Raw genomic sequence first — 26,469 nt, 5'->3', positions numbered from 1 at the left:
GAACTGCACTCATACAAATGCTTGTTTTTTCCCACTGCCTAGGCAGGAGTCAGAGAAACTAGTCCAGACAGAGACATAGCCATACGTCTACACTTGGACAAATGAATCTCATTCCAGTCACAAACAAACAAGCAAAAAAAACAGACTAAAACAACTGACATACAGTTTAGATCTCTGAAGTCTCTCTGCACTTCTTTAGAGTCTTACAGGTCTTGGCACAAATTCTATTAGCAGCAATTTAAAATTCATTGGTAGATTATTCATGTAAAGGCTGACTAGTATTGGGTCTGCTGCTGACCCCAGCAGCAATCCCTTAGAGACACCAGCTTTCTGTGATGATTTCCAACTGACAACCATCTAACAGTTTTTTTTGTTGTTTGTTTGTTTGTTTTCTTTTTCTTATGTGTAATTCATATTATATCTAATGGTACTGGGAGCCAGTATTTTACTTCAGGTGTTATGCAGCTGTGAATATTGCATAGCTACATAGGGTAAATGTAAGGATAAACTTGTACTTTCCTCAAAGAAAGAAATCAGGCATGTTTGACAAAACACTGTCCACAAACGACCACAGACTACATCAGATTCAGCGCCTCACAGTCTCACAGCGAGCATCTTCTAGCTCAGCCTGCCCTCAACAGAGGCTCCTCCAAACTGCATCTCCCCCTGCTCCCCGTTTACTCCAGCCAACCCGCCCTGAAATCCCTGTCCTCATACCCTGATATCCATGATTGTATCACATGGCGCCGTATCATCCCCAACCCCTTGGCTTTTTCCCATAATCCCTCCATCTCCTTTTCTCTCTCATTTCCTTGACCCACAACTTTGTGGCATGTTATACAATGATGTTCTTTTAGTTCAGCAGGAGACTAAAAGAAGTGTTCCCTAAGTGGATCCAAACTACTTTTCCCTACCTTCTGTATATGGAGAAAAAAATGGTGGCATAAATACTTTTTGCTTTCCTTGATATTTCAGGTCCTTCAAATTCTTCCCCTCTATTTGTGCTGGCTGTTCCTAACAGAAAACCCTTGGGTACAGCAATTTGCATAATTTCCCTTTTTTCTGGTCCTTGATACTACAGACAGAGTGGATGGAGCAGCAGTGAGATCATGGTTACCCTGACCTGTGCAAAGATACTGCCATTGGAACAACCATCTGATATTTGTCTGTGGATTAAGGGTTTTAAACAGGTCTCATTAAGCCACAGTAGGAAATCCATCCTGACTGGAAAAATTTTGAGTGATACCTGTTTGCATCTGTAAACTACACGTTACACTCAGGCTCAGTGTAAATAGATGAGTGGATAGCGTTGCTCACCATAGATTTTCTGAATTCCTTGGAGGTCATCCTGGGGCAGTTTGAAGTTGTGTGTTTCCATGTACTGGTAGAAAGGAGCCATGATAGCGCTGGGATCATTGGAGTGTTCCAGACCCAGTGCATGTCCCAGCTCATGGACTGCAACCAGGAAGAGATCGTTCCCTGTGGAAGGAAGGCACACCTGGTTTAGTATGCAGCCACAGCTCAACACAATCCCAAGCCCTGCTTGCTCATCACATAAGAAGCGACTGCTTTTCTATCCTACTGCACAGCAGGTCACAGTGTCAGTGTCAGCTCCTGGAGATGGCTTCAGTCCTGAAAGCCTGTGTGGCTTTAACATTCATCATCACAGAATGGGCAGGAGACTCCTAACCAATGGCCACATGGAGCACCTTCAGAGCAGTTGAAACAGGCAGCTGCCTGGAGTGTATGGATATTGGCTGTAGACTCTCTTGTAGAGTTTACAGAAAATGGCCAATAAAATCGGCAGCTCAGATACCATGGCTTCCTTATCCCAGTGCTGCCAGGAAAGGTGAGAGCGCTGCCAGTCTGCTAATCAGCAAAGGCATAGGACAGGAGGGGAGCCTGGCACCCCTTCTGGGTCCTCCCGTGCCGTCCTCTGATCTGATCTGGACCACCAAATCCTGATGGACATCTGTAATGCACCAGCCAGGCTGATGAAGGGAGGAGGCAGGACACAGAAGACTAGAGCTAACACTCACCACCACATACTTGTGGTACAAGGGACAGCCCCATCTCCTCTAGCACAGGCTTCTCTCAGTGTGCTTTGCTTTGCTAAACTCCTGGCACTGCCATGTCAGCAGCAGCAGGTGAGCACTGGCAGAGCCACACAGGAAAATGCTGGTGACACTCAGTTGAATCTCAAAGGCAGGAGAGAGAAGGATGGAGAAGAGAAGGAACATGTTCCTGACAGGAAAAGAAAAGGTGGAGGAGCCCTATCTGGTAGAAGGGTGAATTTGGGGTACCTTAAGCTCTCTGTTACAGACATACACTCCTCTTCAGCCCCATGGATATGGGCCACCCATCTCCTTGATCTAGAGTGGTCCCTGGATGTCCTGAGGGCATCTTGACATGGGAGGTGACACAAGCAATGTCTGTGTGAGGTGGTGAAGACACAGCCGACAATAAGAGCTTCCCTGTCAATAAAATGCCTGAGCCTTTCCCCCTGCCTGAATTGTTGAATTGGCCTTCTCTGTTGTTTTTTTTATTTGTTTGTTTATTTGTTTTTGCAAGGCACAGACCAAGAGCATTGGCAATCAGACACAGGAAAACACAGTTGGTGGTGGCAGCTCTGTGGCTGCTTTGCAGCATCTCCAAACTGCACATCTCCATTTCATGCATCTTCAAACCACACCTATCTTAGAGCAGCAAAAAGCTTCAGATTTGTGTGCATGGCTGAGGTGTCCCTGAGACAGGAGTTTTCCCAATTTCCCCAGACAGGAGTGTAGAACAGTGATTAGTGTAGAACTATCTCCACTTTTTAAATGCTTTTTGCTCCATGTAATCCAAGAAAATCTGATAACATTGAATCAGGGGCCTGCGAATCTTCACAGCAGGGTACTTTACCAGCATCTCAAGACATCTTACCAAAAGTAAGTATCAAATAATGTTTATCTGGTTATATATATCACACGAAAATGGTTAAATCATCAGAACATTTGAGTTGGAGGGAATATGCATTTGCCATGTTAAAATACATGTTTCAAATAAATGTTCAAATACAAACATACAAAGAAATAGGGGGGCTAAAATCTAGCCATATAAGTATTTAAAATACCAGACTTTCTGTATTCTAAAAATCCAAATGGGGACTTACTTTTTGTAATCCATTGCTGGAAAATTTGATGTGTGCAGAACAAGTCAATAAAATGTTCAACACCTTAGTTATAAAATTCATTAAGTAGTTTCACAGTAAAGTTTGGAGGACTGATCATTCTTCATGAGTTTTCAAAAATATTCAAGTTTAGAAGATGTACCCAATGTTCAAAAGTGATTAAATGACTCAAGGTCCTATTGACAATAAAAGGACTTAGCTACCTGTATCACTTAAATGCTTGTGAAAACATAATTTTCATTGCCACAACTATTCACAAATGGGATTCCAACTAAAGGTCACTCAGCAGAGAGCTGACTTTAATAAGAGGGCTGTGTGCATGCTAAGTGCTTAGACACTCTCCTCATCAAAATGGTGGCATTCTATCTCTTGTTGAAGTATCTAAAGAGTCTTTGTAGTGACAGCACATCTAGAATTTACCTCACTGTAAGTCTGCATACAAATCTACGTAAGTCCCTTGCTGCTTTATCAAGAGCATAATATCTGATACTATTTAAATTCAGTTTTATTAGCCTTCATTTACTTGTTTCTGCCCAAAACAAATACCAGCCCACTCCACAGTTGGAAAACAGAACTGCACAGACTCACAGAATGGTCAAGGTTGGAAAGAACCTCTGAAGATTGTCTAGTCCAACCTCCCTACTCAAGCAGGGTCAAGTAAAGAAGGTCATCCAGGTCATCAGCGTTTGGTGTATCAACCACCCCTCAAAACTGTACATTATCTGCAAACTTGCAGAAGTCCTCTTTATCATTGTGAAAGGTAGGAAATTTCACAGCATGAAAGAAAACATACTGCTCATTGTCCTTTTCAAAAGTGGGCTATGATCTACTTTAAAAATAAGGCATCAAGTTTTAAAATTGTTGCCTGATGGTGGTCCTATCTCCACCCTTAGGTTGGACTTGAAATGTCTCATTGTGCACTGTTACCCATTACTGTGCGGAAATCTAGCTGATCTGCAGCAGCCTTCAAAGAAGCCTGGACTTCTCAGATTGTTTGTCAGTTCTTGAATACGCAGTAAGGTCTCTGACTATGTTCTGCACAGCTTTTGTCTGAATAGTACTCTTCTATTAATGTCCATTTTTTTTTGAGCAAAACTCAGGAGGGAGGACCATTAGACTAGCTTGATACTCGTCTGTTCATACAGAAAGATCAGGCAATCAGATAAAGCTCCTTAATTTCCTGTTCAGTCCCTGTCTCCCCAAGCCAACAAGAACAAACTAAACTTGTATTCAGTATACACCAGCCACCTGTGTCATAAAGCAGGGTGAAGAAGGAACTGGCTACCCTTAATTTGTATTTGCAGTGAAAGCTTTCCAGAGAAATAAAACATTTTTTGCTAATTTGTACCATAAAATCTGCTTGGTCAGAGACCAAGCATCATCTCCTTCCCGATTCTCACAAGGCATCCCAAAGTTCACTAAAAATTACCAGGTAGAGGATAAGCCCCCAAGACTAAGGGCATTTTTGTAAGTTAGCTCACTGAGTGAAATAGTTAGATTTGCTACGCTAAAACATAAATAAACACAGTTAAATTAGCTTTAAAGCTGGTGCATGTTCCTTACAAAAACTATGCTATCACCAGATAAAGTTATATCTGACAGCTCACCTGCAACAATATAAAATCATTGCTCATTATCATCATGCCAAAAGAGGTTAAGAATTATGTTTGGTTTAACAATTCTATTACTTTCCATGAAAAACCAGACACCAGAAAAAGAATACACACAACTTTAGAAGTAAATTTAAGTTGAATTTTCCTAACTAGAAGATATCTATATATATGTTTAGAATAACCCCCTCTTAGCAGACTGATTTAAGATAAATTGCAATATAGAGACATATCAAAAGCAGTTCTCTGGTTAAGCAATCTCCAGTTGTTTATAAGATACTGCCCTTTCCTAAAGAGATGAGAAACCCATGGTTTTGTTGCAACAACACAAAAAACACTACAGACACAAATAAACAGATTTATGAATGATCTTCCTTCTAGACGTGTACTCCACCACTCATTCTTCTTTTATTTGCATCTTCAGCTGGAGAAACAGCTATTAAATCAGGCAAGAAACATTCTGGGAAAGGTTTTCATGAAACTGCTAGCACGTGCCTTCTTTTATAGTTTTATTCATTTTAACTACCAACATTCATGCAATGCATTTCTTAGGCAAATGTTTTTATATACTAGGGTGTTCAAGTTCTGTAAGTCAGCAAAAACCATTTATTTAAATGCCTATCAGTTTACAATAACAGTTCCCAGGGCTACTATTATGGAAATTGTTATATTACTATCAGTATTTACCACTGAACATGATAGCTGTACACATAGCTGTAATGAGCGTAGGTAGACTCTGTAGAGCACCTAGCACAATGAAGTGTAACTCCAGAGCTTGTAAGACAGCAGAAGTACAATTTAGTAATACTGTACATCTGATTAAGAATACCAGAGCAACTGTGAATCTCTGATCTTTATCTTGTTAGTTTTATATTTTATCAACTGCATCATCATGCTAACCCTGATCTACTTACTGCAGTTTACTCAGACAATTAATAGACATACAAAGGTTATATTTTGGAATTTTATTGAAGTATAAACAATACCGAAGAAGTCAAATCATTGGTTGTGACAATACCATGCATACCGTAATTACAGAAAAGATGGCATGAACTTAACATGCTTTTAAAATAAATTTCAAGTCCAGCAACTGTTTTCCAAGCACAACTTAAAGAAGCTTTAGGGCTACTCTAAGCTATGCTTTGGTACTTCCATCTACAGACCTGACCTGTTAGGTCTGAACTGTCAAACAGAAGAACATGCAATCTGTCTTGTGCTCCTCCATTCACCTCCACAACATGCTCTGCTTGAGAAAAGCTTTCAGTCTTGCACATAAAGACCCTGAAGAAGTGGTGATATTGCTCTACCATTTGATTGTATCAAGCAAGGGATGTGAAAAACAGCTCTTCAATCTGCAAAGGAAAAAAAATGCACTTTAAAAAGAAAAATAAGCTTCATTTTGTTAATAAACTCTGACAGTTGTAAATTTAGCGATGAGTATGATACATCTTAAGGATTTAATGAAAACTTTTAAGACAGCTTAATTGGAGAAAGAATAGAGAGTGATATACAATGTTGAAAGAAATTGCACAACATGTATGTATGTATGCATATGTAACAAACTTAACTAATTCATATTGCTAAGAGAGATGTCCCCTATAAGGGCAATTTGACTCTTAACTTTTCTTGTCTACAGTGCAAACACATTGAGCAGCTGCAGTACTAACTCATACAAGATCTGAGATGCTCTCCTTTATCATAGTTTCCTCAAAGTCCTTCATCCATTTACTCCAGTCCTACATCCAAATTGTTCATGAAAGCACTGAAAAGAACTGGCTGTAAAATGGAGCCTTGGGGGACCCCACTGTGACTGGCTGCCAGGCTGATGTAACCCCATTTACCACAACCCTTCGAGCCTTACCTGTCAGCCAAGTGCTCACCCATCGCATGGTGTTTTTATCTAGCTGTATGCTGGACATTTTGTCCAGTAGGATCCTATGAGAAACTGTATCAAAAGCTTTTTGGATTTCAGTAAAGATTACATCAACTGGCTTCCCTTGATCAACAAGATGGGTGGTCTTATCTTAAAAGTAAATCAAATTTGTTAAACAGGACCTACCCCTCATGAACCTATGTTGGCTGGGACCTATGACTGCACTGTCCCCCAGGTGCGTTTCAGTAACACCCAGAATAATCTTCTCTATAATTTTACCAGGCACTGATGTGAGACTGATAGGTCTGTAGTTACCAGGGTCTTCTTTCTTGCCCTTCTTGAAAATTGTCACGTTTGCCAGCTTCCAGTCAACTGGGACCCCTCCAGATTCCCAAGACCGTTGAAAAATAATTGAGAGGTGCCACGATGATGTCAGCCATCTCTTTGAGCACCCTGCAGTGAATCTCATCTGGACCCATGGACTTGTATGGATCCAGGTGGAGCAGCAAATCCCACACATGTTCAGGGTTGGCTGGGAGTTTGTCATTCCCACCATCACAGCCCTCCAGCTCAGGACACCCTGGGTCCTGAAGCCCATCATCGGCATTGAAGACAGAGGCAAAGAAGGCATTAAACATCTCTGCTTTGCCTATGTCCTTATTTGTAAGGTGACCGTCCCCATCAAGTAGTGGACCTATGTTTTCTCTGTTCTTCCTTTTTTTGTTCACATATTTAAAAAATTCCTTTTTGCTGTCTCCCACAGACCTGGCCAGCTTCAACTCTAACTGGGCTTTGGCCACACAAATTTTCTCCCTACAAAGGCGAACAATGCCCCTGTAGTCCTTCCATGTTTCCTGACCCTGCTTCTAACAGCCATACACTTTCTTTTTGTACCTAAGCTCCAGAAGAAGACTCCGGTCAGATAAAGTGGCCTTCTACCCTGCCTGCTTGACTTCTGATATTTCGGAATTACCTGATCCTGTGCTTTTAGGAGGCAGTGCTTAAAGACTGACCAGCACTGATGGACACTAATGCATTCAAATGCAGTTTCCCAAGGGACCTTACTAACTAATTTCCTGAGCAGCCTGAAGTCTGCTCTCCCCATATCCAGAGCTCAAGTTTTGGTGGCAGTTTTCCTTCTGTCACCAAAAATTTTAAACTCATCCACTTCATGGTCACAATGACCAAGACAGCCACCAATTGCCACTACCCCCTCTCTGTTCTCAAGAGAGGGATCTAGAAGGGCACCTTCCCCACTTGGCTCCTTTAGAACCTGCACCAAGAAGCTATCATCGATAAGCTTTAAGAACCTCCTGGACCTGCTTGTGTCAGCTGTGTTATATTCCTAGTTAACATCTGGCATATTATTTATCTCCTCATTCAGTGGAATGCAGCAAGTTTACTACAGATACTACTGTGTTTTGGCTTGCTTCACATCATCTGTTTTCACTGGATCAGAAGACACAAAGGTTTTATCTCACCTTGATTCTCATGTTCTGCCTCTTTCTTTTTTTTTTTCTTTTTATGGGAATGACATCATTCTGATCCCTACTGGCTCCTTCCTACAAATCTCAGATTATATGATTCTCTGTGGAATGAAGTAAAATATTTTACTTTTGTTATACAGAAATCAATAGGATTCCCAATACCTACAGAGCTATATTTATACTCTACGTATCCAACAACTATTGACAAAAGCAATGGGTACTAATTATCTTGTCACAGAACACTGTGAACATAAGGTGTATTTAAAAGTACATTGCTTTGAAAGTAGAACTTGCAGATGATCCTTATTCAAGATTTTTAGTCGTGATCAACAACTATCACTGTCAACATAGCAAAGCTTCAAAATCCAGACTGCACTAGCACAGCACTACCATAATGCCACTTCTATCTTTGTATAAATGACAGCATATAACACAAAATAAAGCACTACTTACAGAGATGCTGTCCAGTACGAAGAAGAATTTGTAGACAGAAGTCTTCCATGTGTGCTGGTGGGCTTTCTCTCTTCACTTCACTTTTGTAATTCACACACTAAATGGAACATTTTTTCCATATGAGTGGCTACGATGACTGATCAGCTTCTCTGGTGGAATTCACTTTAAAAAAAAATATAATTTTTCAGGTCCTTTTTTTTTAAGGCCTTCTATGCTTTGGTGGTTTGACATGACAGGGGTGTAATCTCAAACTCTTGCTTACTTAAGCAAGCCAATTTAATGTCTTTTTACCATGAATGGCTGTTTTGAAACCATGCATCTACATGCTTGCTCAAATTCAGTTCAACATTAAAATATGATTTTAGAGATCTCTGACTTATGGGAACAGATCTCTCTGAGAAGTTACAGGATGAATCCAACATTAAATAGGTATGTTTTAGAGACTAAAAACTGATCTTCTTCAATGAAGAAAAGTGCTGACCAACAGCATGATCTGGTGCAGTGAACTACTACAGGAAAGTCTGATAGAGTAAGTTTAAATTTTAATGCAAACTTATGCCCCCGAATTTCCAACATCTGTTTTCAAGTCTTTCAGATAACAGGTCTTCTGCAACAGAAGATAGGTGAGTAGTATCAAAGCAGCTCTGATTTTTGCTCTGAAAAATTCTGATGCTTACTTTCAACAATGTCAGAAGCCTAGAAATAATGATAGATTCAAAATGCCATTTATTAGAACAAAATTCTTTAGATGTGGAGACGTTCTTTACCTGAGAAATCAGAGAAAGAAAATTTTAAAAGTATTTAACAGCCAAAAAGCAACATTATGGGTGTATTGTATTGTGAGTACATATGCTGTCAAGTTGCTCATTGATACTCTGTAGATTTTCTTTGCTGTCCTCAGCATTTCCCCGGAAAACAGATATTAAATTAGTAGTAAAATGAAAGAGAAATAGACAGAAAGCAAGGCAAAACATAGAGGAAACAGAATTAAATTTCAGAATAAGTTAAGGTTAAATTATTGTACCAAGTTGTGGCATTATGCTGGGTGAAGGGGCAGGGGTTAAAGGAAGCTATATTTTCTTTTTCAGCAAGCATGCACTGTACCTGTACAATTCAGGTAACTGGGCTGCAAGCAGACAGTACAGTCGTCCTAGAAAAGTGAATAACAATGCAAATCAAAACAAAAACCAAGAACTGGATACTCTTCATTCCTCTTAGTCCCCTTTCTCCACCTAAAACATTACTATTTTAGCTGAAGACATCAAATACAATCAGGATTGTTTAGTAGGTAATGTTTCCAATGATGCCTTTTATAATAAAGAACTACCTGACTGGGTTAGGGAAAAAAAATAGCTAAACCTATTTGTACATACCACTTAATACTAGGCAAACTTATACCCTAACTTACATCCAATATATTTATACCATTAATCCAGTGAATGCTTACAGCAACCTATTATATTCTCACATTTCAAAAAAGTAACAGTAAGACGTGGTACTTTTAAAGTACCTGGAAAAAAAACTTGCCAACCACCTTTATGCACCTATACAAATCAGTACTCCATCGTGAATAATCTTGATATTAAAAAATACCTGTTTTTAAGAAGAGATTTGCTGACAGAATTTTATGAATATCTTGTTACAGCTCAGAGTTGCCATGAGAAGTAACTGCAATTTACTGAACTTCCAGGTACTGAAATGCTGTCTTCTTAGCAATTATAGAGAATTATGGAAAAAAAATAGATTGAAAGGCACATCTGAAGGTCATTAGGCCTAACTTTCTATTTCAAGCAAGGCTAATCTCAAAACTGTATTAGGCTGCTCAAGGTCTCATACAGTCAAATTTTGAAAATCTCCCAGGATGGAGCATCCACAACCTCTCTGGACTCTATCTCAAAGTTGCATCATTCTCTTGGTGAAGAATTGTCCCTGTTATGCCCAGGTCAGATTTTCCTTGTTGCATGTTGTGCTCATCACTTCCATGTTCATTTTTCTTTGCACCTCCAAGAAAAGTGTAGTTCTTCTCTATAATCTCTCCACAGGTGGCAGAAGGCTGCTATTAGACCTCCCTCTTCCCCAGTCCTCCTCCTCAGTAGGCTGAACAAGTCCAGTTCCCCTGGTTTCTCCTTGTGTGTCAAATGCTCCGACTCCTTTTCACCTCATTGCTGCTGCACTGGACTCTTCCCAGTTTGCCGACACTTTTCTTGTAGCAAGGTCCCCAGACATCATACTCCATTTTTGTTAAACTCAAAATTTGACTGGTTTCAACCATGTAGTACTGACAAAAGGGAAGCTGGCTTTGAAAAACATTTAGCTAAGGAACAAGAGAAGATTTCTAGAAGAAAATGGTGACAGAGAAAGAAGAGACAAAGCACAGAATCCATGAGTAAACCGGATCTCTCAAAGAGTGGCTGTATGTCTTTCTTTGAGCAACTGAATTCCACAGAAGTGGAGATAAGAGGCAGAATCCCTTTAAGAAAGGGGATATAATTGTCACAAGAATCTGGAAGGTCTGGGGTATTCCTACTGCCAAAACAGAAAACAGTAAAATTCCAGTGGAAGACACCACTTGAGAAGAGAAGAAAAGAACAGTTAGTTGGAAGGAACCTGCAAAGATCAGAGTTCAACTGCCTGACCTCTTCAGGGCTACCCAAAAGTTAAAGCATAGTAATGAGGACATTGTCCAAATGCCTCTTGAGCACTGCGTATTTTGAACACACTGGCATTGCCAATTAAATGCCAACTCAAAGCTATAAAGCCCCTCCCCAACAACAGGCAAAATTCTCCCTTACAGGCTGCAATACTCACTATCCATCAGCAAGATTTTGCTCCAAAATTAGCTACTCTAACCGGAACTTGTTCCTTGAGATCCCTGCTGAACATTTACATTCACCAGCTTTGATGGCTTCTGGCTGCCCTGAAAAATCTGCTGAACAAATGTGATGTCCAGATAGTGGCTTTAGAAGTGCTTGCTCTGCTGTCCAAAGAGTTATTTCCTGGAACAGTGCTAGTTCTTGTGTGGAATCACACAAGGAAGTCTGTCCAGTTCGCCGTTGCTAACAGAAGCCTTTCTGGGAGCTGGATCAGGTCCTTCTCCTCCAGAATTTTCTCAATAGCTTCTACATTGATTTGTCACCAAATGAGACCCAGGAAATCTCATCTCCTGTATCAGTTCTGGCAGTGGCTTGTAAACGCTGACACTAGTCTGGCTTGTCTTCGGAAGGCTTTAACAGGAAGCTTTCCAGAGAAGCCTCTAGAGGAAAACCACTGGGATCCATAGGAACATGTTTATTGTAATGATTGCAAAATCTGTTTGCTTCCTGTTACCAAAGACCAGCATTTCCTGCCAATAGTTAGAGTCGGTCACATCCAGTCTCGCTGAATATGAAGCGGTGGTTATCCTACGCTTTCAAAAGAGAACTTGATGCAGGTGTGAAGCTGGGAGAGTACCTGGAAGAAAGGATGCTGAACGTGCATCCTGTGAACTGCAAAATGATCAAATGTGATGTGAAGTTGAGTTACACCACAGTGGCTCCACGAATAACTTGTCAGCTGGGGTTGTTTACTGAGGAAGCTGAAGTGGGTGAACTTGGGCACGTTCCCACCTGCATGCCACACAACAAGCAGATGATAGGGAGGATCTTATAATTCAACTCCAGGTTTGCTGAAAGAAAAAAAAACTTCTGGTGATCCCTGGCAGAGCATCATTAACTCAGTACCTACCTTGCTTTAGCATTAAAAAGCTTCTCTAAACTTCTTCCCTAAATCAACCCTGCTCCACTTCAAGCCTTCAACCACTGTTTCAGAGTATTTCCTGACCAGGACAGTGCTTGGTACATATAAGCTTTGGAATGAAATCCAGACTGCACAGAAAAACTGCCAGTGGTATCACCACTGCAGATGGGACAGCCCCAGTAACGCTCACTGCTCACGGGTGGCAACAGCAGAGACGGTGCCATTAGCAGAGCTGGTAAAACACAGGCATTTACAGTGATGGCAACAAAAGCAAGTTTTGTCGCTACAAACAGAGGACCTAATCGCTACATACAGCTATACAGCTTTATCTATATAGCTATAGAGCTAACAGCTGCAACAGGTTGGCAGGCACCTCACATTTAGTGGTATGGTGTTGGCACATGCACAAACAGCAATGATCTTTTAAAAGACCATGAAGAAGATTTGCTAGGGAATATTTAACATTATAAATAGCACCATAATCTGGGGATTAAAAGTGATTTCCTGTAATCAACCTCGATTAAACAAATGTTTGAGTTCTTAGAGAGATACAAGAGCAGTCACAGTTAATGTGGATATTTAAACTGACAGAACTTAACGTCAGACACTTGATAGGATTTATTTTCAAGCCATTCTTGGAAATATATACATACATATGTATATTATTAATAGTTTAATATAAAGGCTGGGAAATACTTGATTTAGTCCAGTTAATGGACCATGCACACTTGATCCAAGTTTGGTAAGATACTGAGACTGCCAAGGGAGAGATCACAGCATAGCCAAATCTGCTTACCTTCTTTTGGGCACAGGCTTGCTGCCTAGAGTGGACAACATATGGCTTATTACAAGTAAAAAATGGCCCAGGACTTGCAGAAAGCATAGCAAAGTCACCTTTTATGTGCCTTCTGGCAAGCAACAAGCAACTGGGACACCAAGGCCATCTTCATGAACAGGTAACTCAGTGACCAAATGCTCTAAGCAGCCAGCAGGGGTCACCTGGCCCATGAGCAACATACACTATGTACTGTTAAAGGACAATGAATCCAAAAAAGCTTCAACTGCCTCCAAGTGCCCATAGACTGAAGTCTAATAAACTGCAGCCCTTGCTGCTACAAGTCTGGGACAGACTTAGGGATGAGTGCTGCTTTCATTTCTATTCAGAAGCACTTTTTTGGGAAAAAAAAAAAGATATTGCCTCCTACTTTGACCATACCAATTGCTCCTCATCGTGTTGTTGTGTAGCTAATTTATCTCCAAATGCAAAACCACATCTTCTCTCTCAGTTGCATCCTGTTTGCTATAACACAGAATCACCAGAATGGTTTGAATTGCAAAGGACCTTAACGATCACCTAGTTCCAATGCCCCTGCCACGGAGAGGGACACCTGCCCATCACTTCTCTGGCTTGCCTTGGTCCTTCTGAATTCCAATATTCTGCCTCATGCTTATAGCTGCTCCCAACGTCACTCTCATTTGAAAACTTAACAAATGAATTCTGCACCTCACGATCCAAGATAATAAGGACTGCTCCATGAGTTCAATTTCCTACCTAGTTTTACACATTCTCGTCATAATATTAAACAATTAACTTCCATAGCTCGCCTATGGGATTGTCAGAGAACATAGTAGTATTAACAAATCAGCAATCATTAATTGAAAGTACTAAGCTAAGTACTGGCTAATAGAACTGTATGCATGAGTGGAACTATAATTTAAGTTTATTAAAAAGGAAACTTTGCATCCACTTTGAAGTCCTATACAGGATCATTCTTCACAGCAGATGATACAGATGTGCTGGTGCACTTGCCCCTATTACCACAGTCACAACCAACAGGGTGTTTTTACAAAACCAGAAACTTCTACAGGATAGATCTCATTCTCCATGTACAAATCAGAGAGTTGTTTTCCTAGAAGGATCTGTTCAAACCATTCTTCATTTTTTCTGACCGGATGAGACATTACATGAAATATTTCACTTTTATCCACACAATTGGCACTGCTAGCAAAGACTCCAAAATAGTTCTTCTGTGGGGAGACAGTTGCATCCAATTATGGATTTACTGAAACTCTTCAGATGCCACAACACAGAAAGACAGATGTAGACCAACAAAAGCAAACCTTCAAGTCACGCTGGTTTATAACAAAATTATATGGACTAAATAAGAGCTCTCGTCAGCCAAATACTCAGTTTGGTTTTCCAAAATTTGGTTTTCCAATTTAAAAATTTTACAAGTCACCACTATCCTCAAAGATTTTAAAATAAATCTGAAAGTGCTCATTGTCATTTGAGAGTAAGACAAAGCCAGAAAGACACAGAAACTCTACATTGCTTAGTGTCACAAAAGCAGTTCTCCTAATCACCAGTCCTCCTTCAGAAATTAGCCAGCCCCATCCTCTGATGGGAGAAATTATGACCACACTCAGATCATGCACAAATAAATACAGATTTAAACTATTTGAAATACAAATGCCTTAACTCATTCAATTTTCTATTCACCACTACGAATGGCTCTATTTAATCATGCTAATAATTCCACAAGACAGAGTTTAATCTTCAACACCCTCTTGTTCATCTTGACCCTCTAGAGACATTGCTTTCTGCAGCAACAGTGGTCCAAATCTCAAAATATGTATAAAGCCACTAGATACACACTTCTGTTTATTCCTCAGCATTTGCAAATGTGCACAGAGGCATGCAGAGTCACAGACCTAGTAACGAAATGTTTTAACCATTTAAGATAGAATACATGTTTTAGAAAGAATTTGAACCATTGTATGGGAGAGGAAGGCTCTGCTAACCACTTTCCAGTTAAAAGCCTGTCAACGTGTCTACATTCAACTTACTCTTATTCTAAAAAATGATTTGCACCCTTACCATCGTGGTTAGAATTTCCCAGGGTCCATGGCTCATCTGAATCGAAGTGAGTATCTCCTCCTATGCCTGGTCCAGGAAAGTATGCATGAGCTAGGAATCCACCTTCTCCATCAAATGGAGAACTGTCTCCATGGAAACCAGAAGCAAAAAAAATCATAATATCTGCCTCCTTCCTGTCATTTTTAATTTCATGGTAAGGGACCTCTTCAAAGGTAAGTGGTGTCACTCTCTGCCAAACATCAAATGCCTGACGAATGGCTCTCCTTGTATCAAGCTCTCCGACCTTGGGGGTATAGTTGTGTACACTGTGTGAATGAGAGAGAAGGGTTGTTTAAAGGTGCAAATTCCATACAAGACTTCTTATTATAATTCCAATACACAGCCACCTCTACAAAGTTTCCATTTCTGAAATGTATTTATTGTTTTGCAGACTCTACTTTGTGCATGCAAAGTTTTGCTGTTACAAATAAAGCCACCACCACCAACAGCCTTGATGCAGAGAGTACATTAATCAGTAAAAATAATCCCAATACTTTGGTTTATCTCATATCGCTTTCTGAAAGCCTGGCAACCTTCCAAATCCTCACATATACAGTTAGTTTAAAGAATGTAAATTATTCCAGATTTTGTGTGATAATATCACACTAAAATTCCAGTGTATGAAAACACCTGGCTACTAAAATTATTTTTGAGAAATAAACTTTTCAGTAAATTATACAACTTTACTTAGATGAGCAGCTTCATTCTCAGAAGTCCTTGAATATTTAAGATTGATAGGCCAATATTATGCATGTCAATCCATGATGGATATCATGAAAAATAGCTTAACTACACATACATTTCCCATAATGGTAAACTTTAGGTTAAAAAAAAAATACTGATTTTTATATTTTTTGGTGGATATATAACAGACTCAAGACCTACTAAACTTGGCTCGAGGAATATGAAACATCTATGTCATAGAAACAGCTTTCAGCCTTTAATGAAACTCAGCTCAATTTAATCTAATGATGAGAGATGAAATATCCTGTATTATATTTAGTAGTAAAATGATATATCCATCACGGGTAAGTCACTCTACAAATACTGAAGCTGGAAAGTTAAATACCTAACAGTTTGACAATGGCAAGACTGCAGCCAATAAGCTGTGGTTTAAGTTATGTTTTACACAGATGATTATATACTAGTTTTCCCTAAGGTCCAGAAAAGATCAGAAGCAAGATCTGACTCTTACATTTTTACATATAGAGGGTAAGCCTTTGTAATCTCAGTTAAAGGAGTAATTATTGGTGGAAGCTTTGAACTAGTCCCCAGAACGAGGGGGACTCCTACCCGTCTCAGTACTACCTCACACTTGGGCATATTTCCCATGTTGGTCACTCAGATTTCTCTCCTTAACAGATTTCTTTCTTTCCATCTAAGCCTTATTCACCGGTATCTTCTCCTTACCATCTACATTCCTAAGTTTTACTCCTCTGCAAAGTCCCCTTCTCTCCAAATTTAGAAGGCTCTTCTTCAGAGACTCTCATCAAGAGGGTTTATTAATTCTATTTTCAATTAACATCCTTAGTGTCAAATTTTCATTGGCATCGTTGCTTTTCAAAACCTAAGGACCTAAATGATTCTAACACAAAGGCCTCTCTGGAAAACAATTGTAAGTATGCAACATGCATTTTACACTAGTAGGTCACTTCAGCATATTGCCTTGGCAGGTCTAAACCAGGATAAAAGCAAGTGTTTTACTACAGCACTAAAAGGAAAAACTCTGCAAAAATAAACAGTAAAATGTTGCAAATCAGTGGAGGAACAAAGCAACACTCCATTAGACAATGATGTTCCTTCTGCTTTAAGGGTACTATTTATTAAAGAGGACAAAAGATTTAAGGGTTAGAGTCCTGCTGTCTCCATCTGTAGTTCCAGTTGCAAGGGTTAGATTTCATTAGCATTTAGATTTCTCAGAGAACAGAAAGGGGCTTAGTAGGATTTTCCTGCCAAAGTTACACAACTGATGGTTGGGATTACTAACCAGTTATTTCCTAATGAAAAACACTCCTCAGTTGCTCCAGGGATCTGAAAATATACTGCTCCACCATATCCTCAAGTCTGAAAGCCTTAACTGGGCTTCATAAGGAAAACCCACTTTTTAAAGCTAACTAAAAAATGTGCATACTGAACAAATACAGAACATTCCCCTCCCCCCCCCCCCCCAAAAAAAAAAATAAAAGTGTTATGGAGTATACTGTACCTACCTGTAGGTTATATGTTTCTGCCTCCATTTTTGTCCAGTTAGTGCATAACGCTTTTTCCTCCGGCTACGGCCTAGGTGCGGATGATCTGGAACTCCACATCGAGGCTTCTTCATCCACCTAGGGAGGAAAAGAGCAAAAAAGAAAGCTAATGAGTTTAGAACAGAAATTAAAAAGAACTCAGTGATACGAAGACCTCCTAGGGATGAGAGATGACCAACATAGACACCAAGAAGGGCTCCACCTCTGTTGACATTCCACACACCTCTGCACACAAAAAAGGCTTCATTTTTTTCCACTTGGAAACACAGATACTGGGCCAGGCAGCCCTAATTCTTGACAAAAGCTTAATGATGATAATGCCAGATGAGACACAGACCCAAATGGCACATACACATACTCTGGGATCAAATCTTCTTATTACTTACTCTTGTTGAAGTGTTCCTATGCTGGTAAAAACAAAATAAAACAAAACCTTCCAAGCCAGAATTCACTAGGTAAGATTGAACGAAAGCAACACAACCCTCCAACCTAAATGGATATGACTTTCTATAACCACCAGAATAGGTAACTGCAATCTGTGAGTCACAGTCACCAAATTCTGTCAGATTCTCCCCATACCCCTTGAGTCTTTTGATCTCACTCATGATATAGGACAGTTTGGCTTCTATGGCCACGTAAACTCAGAGATCAAAGGATGCTGTCCCTTGCAGAGGGATCCATGCACCATTATTGCAGAAGTCAGGCCTCCTCCCCTACAGATTGTACTGGACTTGACAAGAATGCAGGTTTTGTATTATGAAGCTAGCGCTCATCTTCCCCACTTCCTTTACCTTACATTTATTGGTACAGTATGCCCACACATCTGCTGCCACCTTCAAAGAAAAGTGGTACATTTGAGATTGGCATTTACAAAAGCCATATTAACTCAATCTCAAAATACTGTTTTTAAAACATCCTTTACTTGTGCTCTTTTGTGTTGTTTCTACCTAGATATTTCTCAGTTTCCTAGGTATCTTCTGAGTATTTTTTTTAATTCCAGTCATATAATTGTACAGAGTTTTTAGCTTAACCTTACAAAAACCTAATTCACACTGCAGTTTGTATCTCTTGAGCTTCATGAGAACTCATGAATTATCTTCCATTTTATCTTTACAAGTATTGCCTAGAAAACAGAGACAAGCTGTAGTATCAGTACTCTGGGCTTTAAGGACTTCTTGAGCCAAAGCTTCCATGGCATCAGCATTTTCAGAGCTGTCCCTACTTTCCGTATGCACAGCTGCCTAACTCCTCTTTCAAACCCATTATACTTGTTCCAGACCTCAACTACAGAATGTCTGAAATAGGTCTAGTACAAAAAGCCTGATTACCTGGTATCTCAGTTTTGGCTGGGATAGAGTTAATTTTCTTTGCAGAGGCTTGTATAATGCTTTATTTTTATTTTTTTAAATGAAAATAGTGGTGATAACACATCAATGTTTTAGTTCATCTTCTTGTGCTGCCCTGCCAGCGAGGACATTGGGGGTGCACAAGAAGCAGGGGGACATAGCCAGGACAGCTGACCTAAACTAGCCAAAGTACATTCTGTGCCATATAACGTCACAGTCAGCAAGAAAAACTAAGGAGAAAAAGGGGGAAGAGAGGGGAACATTCTGAGTGATGGTGTTTATATTCCCAAGAAACCCTGCTTTCCCAGCAATGGCTGAATTCCTCATTTTGCTTACCTTGTGTGCAGCTTCTGCTTTAACTAGTAAACTGTCTTTATTTCAGCCCACCAGGTCTAACACTTTCACCCTTTTGACTCTCTTCCCCATCCCATGGGGATACAAGTGGCTCTGTGGGGCTTAGCTGCCTGCCACATTTACACCACAACACCCACTTACAGCTAGGCAACACCCAGGCCGCCAATAGCCTGTACTAATGTCAAGCTGAGGTTTATCTGGACTGGTTTCCTAGTTCAACTTCCTTTCAAGACATATGGGCCCTAGTCTAACCACAAGGACTAGAGTACAATTCCAGCTCTCTCTTCTCCTTTTCTCAGCAGGGCAGATTTATGTCAAAATAATCACAGAGCTGTAACTTGCAGCCACTGATCTTCTTACATGCAGCTTTTTGCCAGCTGCACTCTACTGAGCACTTTGGATAGCTCCTTACTTCTTCCGGGGGATTTATAAAAATGCATCACAAATAACAACAAAAGGCAATTACTTAAGGTAGGATTCAAATAGATAAATCACCACTGAAAAAAATATTTATTTTCACTAGGGGCGCCAATAGCATTGGACCCTCAAAAGTTTGTATGGCATTGTTTAACGCTATTGAACGATTGCATTCCTCCAGCTACTTGGCATGCAGAAAAATAGGTAATTTCCAACAGCAGTGACATCCAGTTCTTGACCTGACACAGCTGCTTCCCCCAGTCAGACTCCAAGTCCTCCACAAGACTCCTAAACAGAGGAAGCTATCACTCTCAGTTGCCTACCATTGAGCTGGTAGGAGTGGTATCTTTAAAATCTCTGAGTTAAGAAATGAAATTAGACAGCTGTGTCTTGGAACCTGAGGTGGGCAACAGGCTCAAGACTTTGCAAAGACACACAAGGGGTCTTGTTGCATTAAGGGGTGTAGCCGATTAACGTTATGGGTCTGGTCGGATTCAGGGTACTGAGCTATCACAGACACGGATTCTCCACCAACTTAACATGCCTTTAATCTTGTTTCATTCAATGAGAACTATTATGGCTAGGAATAATGTAATTAAGTACAATATATTACAGCAACAGGTACAAAAGTTCTTTGGATTGCTGTTGGTAATTTATCGTCTGCAAAAACAAGCTAGCATGCATGAAATACACAGGTACACAGCCTGGCTATGAAGGCGTTAAAAGGCACAAAGACTGTAGAGATTATTCAAGTGTTAAAATCTCACCCAAAGGCATCCCAATAGGGGAGGAGTGGGGGAAGGGAGGCTCAGCCTATACACTGCCCCAGAAGTCAGGATGCTATCTGGTATCTTCCTTCAGGATGGCATCTTCCCTAACGTCCCCTCTCTCTTAAGCCAATTGATTATTTGCTAGCCTTAAGGTAGAGCTTGACCGACTGTAGTCAAGCATATCTTAATAGTGATGGCTGAAAAGTTGTCTTGCTTTTGCTTAAAGGTATAGGATCTGAGAAATTCAGAGCGCATGCTCAGTGAGGGGTGGTCGCACCTGGGAGGCGGCAACAGCCTTAGAGGAACAGACTCCCTCCAGCTTCAGCACTTTAGGCCTATGCTTCTGTGCTATTAAGAAACCCATCGCAAGCTACAAAAAACATACAGCACATAACATCTAATGTCCAGCAAACATCAGCTAAGCAACAGCTGAGTGGTCTTGACTGTCCTCATTAGGCTGCTGCAACTCTCTTCAACTCCAAACTGCAGCTCTCCACAGGCAGCAGCTATGCAGATCCACAACTCCCATTAATTAAGAAATACTACATCAGAAATCATTTCTTAAGTCAGAGTTTTACCTACATCCAGACAGAGACAGCAATCAACAAAACCCTTGATGTTCACTGCCTTCAGAAACTCACAACACTCCTCTTTCACCTTTGCACCAGCAACAGGAATGACATTTAACAAGAGCTTCTCACGCTTTAAAACAATCTTGACTAGAAGAGCAAGATGGAGTTGTCCACGTGTGTTCATTAGGGACGCCTTTTCACAAACATCAAGACTTCTCTGACTGGGCTGAGACAGTGAAATCTATCCCTTTGGAGGACCTCTGGCTCCTGGAGCAACTACCCAGCTAATAGACAAGGCCTTGAGAATGGAAAGACAAAATTAGGCTAGGATCATCTTACTCCAGAGTTGTCTGGTCCAAAACTCCTGTTACTGGGATCCCATAGAATTGTTGCATAGTGGCCACTGCAGACTGCACAGCTTTTCCCGCCTGCAAGGCAGACATCTGGCTGTCAGACGGAAGCAAGTAGCCATAAGTTTTTAACCAACTCTGAAAAAGAAAGAAACAGATTGTAAGTTTCTGCCATATTCAGCTTTCAACTTCACATGTTACAAGGTTTCTTCAAAAGAAAGGTGACAAACTAGCCCATTCCATTTAACCACCTCTCTTGAGCAGTTAGGTTTGGTAACGCTGACTGAACTCCAGGAAGACCCAGCTTCATATCTACTGTCCGAACTGGATGATACAAGCCTGCTGGTTAAAAACGGCCAGCAGCCCCACTGAATAGAACAGGGGCAGACATAGCTCTTTGGTACAACACAAATGCCAAAGAACCTCCATTCTTTGCACAGGCTGAGCTCCTCTCTTGTTCCTCCCGTGCAAACCTATCCCCAGGCCATCACAAGCTTTCTCAGCCCCCACAGCAATACGCTCCAAAGAACCCACTGCCCACCTGCTGCTGCTTCTGGACCAGCGCTCCAAGCAGACAGCTTAACAGGCCTGGACAATTCCCCACAAACAAAAGTTCAGCTTTATGTTTGCACCAGACACAGAAGGGATTTCTTACAAAAACAAGCTCAACAATTACATAGACCCTTACTAGGTGGACTCTTCCTTGAATACCAGATATCTAGCAAGTTTTCAGATCACAAAAACAGACAGCTCTCCTCACAGAGCTTTATTTCCCCCCACCCTCCCCAAAACACAACTTTAGAGAAAACCATGTCAAACTTACAGGCCAAGGCCTGCATTTCCCAAAACAGCCAAGTAATTCAAGACTTTCTTTTGAGTCATTTTAATATTTCACCTGCCCCGGAGCCTTTTTTTTTTCTTTTTCCCTGGCCAATACCCCACAGGAATTAACATAATACAGCTAACAAGCTCCCCAAGCACTGTCAAGATACCTGGGGTACTTATCATCAACAAGAAATACATCCAACTGCTTTGGTGTTCTCCTACAGGCACAATGCGCTCCATATGCCACAGACAGATTTCTACAATCTTTAGAAAACACATTTGACCGATTCAATGCTTACTACTTAGCCCATGATTACTGCAAGCCTGCTCGCTCAGACCAGGCTCGCACGCTGTCCCTTAGCCTAATGCAGCCATGGGAAAAAGGGGCTAAAGCAAGGAGAAGCACAAGAGAGAGGACAATTCCTATTTCTTTGAAGCAACATGAAGATAGCAAACTCCACAGGGGAGAGAGAAAGGCTTTGCTTCAAAAGCTTGAAGAGTAACAGCACAGGGCTAGCCACGCCAAACCTCACCGAGTCAATGGACGTGCAGCAATAGGCAACACAGGCAGCACCAACAGCCCCAAGCTGCCAAACTGCTGGGAGAACAGACTATGTCCGTCTTGACAACTAAAGCTCTAGAGCCGGCCTCTAACCCACACACACAGACCAGCAGCCTGACCAAAACAAGCTGCCCTTGGGCTGCAAGGGTGGAGCACGGCACCAAAGCAGCCCCGAGCAGTGCTACGCATCCCTCTCCTTCCCAGCCAGGCTCCAACACGGGACACGGGCGGGACGCAAAGGGCCACAACACCACTCCTGCGCGGACACCACCAAGGTCCTCCCGGGAGCCCAGAGCACCAACAAGAGGCACAGCTGCCTTCGCGGGCCGGCTCTCCCCAAACACCCAGCTCGGCTGCAGGCACAGAAGCTGCCAGGGACAGACACCGCGCCCCTGAGCCCCTGACCCCTGAGCGCAGCAACCCAGAGCGGCCACTTCGGAGAGCAGCCGGACAAGGGCCTAGAGAAGGAAGATACCGGGATGCTCCGGCCGGGCCAGCAGCGACGTGGCCGAAGCCGGGCGCAGCGGGGCCGGGCAGCCGCCGCCCCGCTCCCCAGCCCACCCCCGGGCCGCTCCGCTCCGCTCCGCTCCGCTCCCCTCCCAGCCGCGGCACGACCGGCCCCAGAGCCGCCCCGCTCCCCTCAGCACCCCACCCCGGCCCGGCCAGGCCCCGGCCCCCGCGCCCTGACACCCACTCGGCCCGTGCTGCTGTCGGCGGCGGCGCGGAGCAGGGCGCAGAGCAGCAGGGAGCCCGCCGCAGCCAGGCCCCGGCACCGCCTCGGCGCCATGGCAGCGCGGCGGGCCTCCGGCCAGCGCTCCGGGCCGGCGGCTCGGGCTGCGGCTGCGCGGGGAGGCCGCAACTGAAAGGCGGCGGCCGGGGCTACGCCTCTTCCTCCGCGGAGCCGGGGCAGGCGGCGGGGCTGCCGCGGGGCCCGCTCCGGGGCCCGGGGCCGGGGCCGGGGCCGGCAGGCAGGGGAGGGTGCAGAGGAGGCGGCGGCCGCCGGGTGTTCGTCTGCAGCACCGAAGCTGCTGCAGGAGGAGTCAGGTCTTCCTCTGCCGCCTCGTCAGCGAGAAGGAGCTCGGAGGTGCTCCGAGGGACAGCTCTCCTTCCAACTGCTTGGGACAGGCTGCTGGCTGACATGCCTTGCCAAGCTCTAATTCAGCTTTCATGCGGTTGCAGACTGAGAGCTCTGCCTGTTAGAGGGATCGACATTGGGAAGTGCCAAGATTTCAGAATATTCGCAGCTGAAGTCTTGCTCAAACCAGGAAGCCACGAACGATTCCAAAGTGTCACAGACAATTCCAAGAGCTCCTTTGGTGACGTTGTCAAGGGAAGCCTGTGAGAATGCTCACAGCTGGGTCTGGGATTTCCCTGTGGGGGCAGAAGAACCTGCCATGGGGGCACCTTGCTCAGAGCCGAAGAGGGAATGCTCCCTCTAGGGAGCATTCTCACAGGTTTCTTTTCCTCGGTTTCTTTTCTATTGGCTTCCCCACTTGGGACGCTCTCCTGGCCAAGGGTTGCTCCTTCTGGCTGCCTTCTGGCCTTGGCTCACATGCACTGGGCGTGCCAGGTTCGCACGACTTCTCAAAGACGTTCATCACACTCGCCACAACCTTCTTAGCCAGCAGTGCAATTTGCTGCTCTTTGTCAAGAGGAGATGCCTCTGAAGGCTCTGCGCTTTCGGCACTTGCACATGGTCTTTCTTGGATCCCATGGGGAGACCTTGTCAAGGGAAGCCTGTGAGAATGCTCCCTCAAGGGCTTCCCTCGGTTTCATTTCTTCCAGCTTCCCCACTTGCCACACCACAACCCGAGCCACCTCTTCAATCTTCTAGCTTTCTCTAGCCACCTGATCTTCTGAGGCAGCTTTGAATACACCGTCTGCGGGGATGGGTGACTTCCTCTCGGACTCGCTCACAGGATGGATGCTGCCAGGGAGCTTGGCATTTTCCCTGCCCAACTCAACGCTGGAGGGAGTCACTTTCAGCCTTCTGTACTGGCCAGAGTGGAGAAAGTTTCTTCTGCTTTTGTGGGAAGGTGGGCCAGCTGGTTTTTGAGGCTGCGGTAGGCTGGCTTTCTCTTTCGTGACCAAGTACACGTTATTGGAGGAGCTCTGGCGAGAACGGTCACTCCCCGCCATCAGTCTTGCGTCAAGTTTCTTTAACTTGGCGAGCTGTTGCTGAAGCTTTTCCTGAAAGGGAACAGCAGGTTTTAGCTCACTCTTGCCTCAGAAATGCCTCGCGTCCCTGCGTGCTGAGGTTTCGTGCCGCCCAATGAGTACTGCCAGTACTCATTGAACTCCTTGAGAGAGCAGACCACCTATGGAGAGACAAGGGCAGAAAGCTCCCGAGAACTGTCGAGGTAGCTGCCAGTGGCAGGGAAGCAGCTCCTCTCCATCCTCTCCCCTCCCCAGCGCTGGGGACGCTGCCTCCCTCCGAGCCAGGGCCGAGCGGACTCCTCGCTCTGCACCAGGCCCCACAGCGGCTGCCTCCTCAATGCACAGGCAGCGCGAGGCAGCCTGAGAAGAGCAGGAGTGGGCACTGCCAGCAGGGCGCTGGGGTGACGTCTGCTCCCATGGAAGGCAGCGCAGCAGCCCTGTGCTCCCCACCAGCAACAAGCGGCTGCAGCAAGCGCGCTGGCAATTATCGAATCAGCAGGGTTGGAAAAGACCTTCAAGATCATCTGCTCCAACCATCACCCTACTACCAATGTCACTAAGCACCATGTCGCTAAGCACCAGCTCCAAGCTTTCCTTACACACCCCCAGGGACGGTGACTCCACCACTCCCCTGGGCAACCCCTTCCAAGGCCCCACTACTCTTTCTCAGAAGAAATGGCTCCTAGTTTTCAAGCTAAACGTCCCCGGCACAACTTGAGCCCATTCCCTCTAGTTATCTGCAAGAAGAGGCTGACCCCCAGCTCCCCACAATTTCCTTGCTGGGAGTTGGAGAGAGCACGAAGGTCTCCCCTGAGCCTCCTCTTCTCCTGACTAAACAACCCCAGCTCCCTCAGCCGCTCCCCAGAGGACTTTTCTTCCAGGCCCTTCACCAGCCCTTCGTAGCCCTTCTCCGGACAAGTTCCAGGGCCTCGATGTCCTTCTTGGACTGAGGGGCCCAAAACTGAACACAGCACTCGAGGTGCGGCCTCTCCAGAGCACAGTGCAGGGGGAGACCATCACCTCCCTGCTCCTGCTGCCTACACTTTTACTAATACAGGCCGGGATGCCATGGGCCTTCTTGGCCACCTGAGCACACTGCCGGCTCACGTTCAGCCAAGCATCAATCAACACTCCCAGGTCCCTTTCCTCTTCACAGTCGTCTAGCCACTCTGCCCCAAGCCTATGGCACTGCAGGGGGTTATTGTGGCCAAAGTGCAAGACCTGGCCCTTGGCCTTGTTAAGCCTCATCCCATAGCCCCCACTCCCATGTTCCTCTGAGCCACTTGGGGGGAGGGTGGATGTAGAAGTGGGTGGAAGGGAGAAGGTGCTTTTAGTTTGCTTTTAGTATCTCACTGCTCTAGCCCCTTTCAATAGGTAATGAATTATATTACTCTCCCTAGGCTGAGCGTGTTTTGCCCGTGATGCTAATTGGTGAGTGGCCTCCCTGTCCTTATCGCAACCCTGCAGCCCGTTTTATCCTATTTTCTCCCCCTTTCTGCTTGAGGAGGGCGAGCGAGAGAGTGCTCGTGGCGGACTTCAGCTGCCCAGCTGGGTGACACCACCACACGGTGTAGGGAAAATCCCCAAGCACAGCACGGCCTGGCTTGAAGAAATGGAGGC

The 26,469-nt window shown here is 43.6% G+C and overlaps 1 protein-coding gene across 1 annotated transcript in view; it reads right to left on the bottom strand.

Moving 5' to 3' along the window:
* The window catches only part of MMP24 (matrix metallopeptidase 24), a 43,849-nt gene extending 20,099 nt beyond the window's left edge, over positions 1–23,750 (bottom strand). Inside the window, exons 1-5 of the mRNA XM_027442862.3 lie at positions 23,387–23,750; positions 21,295–21,443; positions 17,458–17,574; positions 15,209–15,513; positions 1,318–1,479 (exon numbers count right to left, since the gene is read on the bottom strand). Of these exons, the coding sequence (XP_027298663.1) occupies positions 1,318–1,479; positions 15,209–15,513; positions 17,458–17,574; positions 21,295–21,443; positions 23,387–23,479 (826 nt within the window). The 5' untranslated portion in view covers positions 23,480–23,750. The remainder of the gene's footprint in view (positions 1–1,317; positions 1,480–15,208; positions 15,514–17,457; positions 17,575–21,294; positions 21,444–23,386) is intronic.
* Between the last annotated feature and the right edge of the window lie 2,719 nt (positions 23,751–26,469).

This window comes from Anas platyrhynchos, chromosome 21 (genome assembly GCF_047663525.1).
Source record: "Anas platyrhynchos isolate ZD024472 breed Pekin duck chromosome 21, IASCAAS_PekinDuck_T2T, whole genome shotgun sequence".
NCBI classification, from domain to species: Eukaryota; Metazoa; Chordata; class Aves; order Anseriformes; family Anatidae; genus Anas; species Anas platyrhynchos.
The sequence above is the reverse complement of the archived record's forward strand: the minus strand, read 5'-3'. Positions and strand labels throughout refer to the sequence as shown.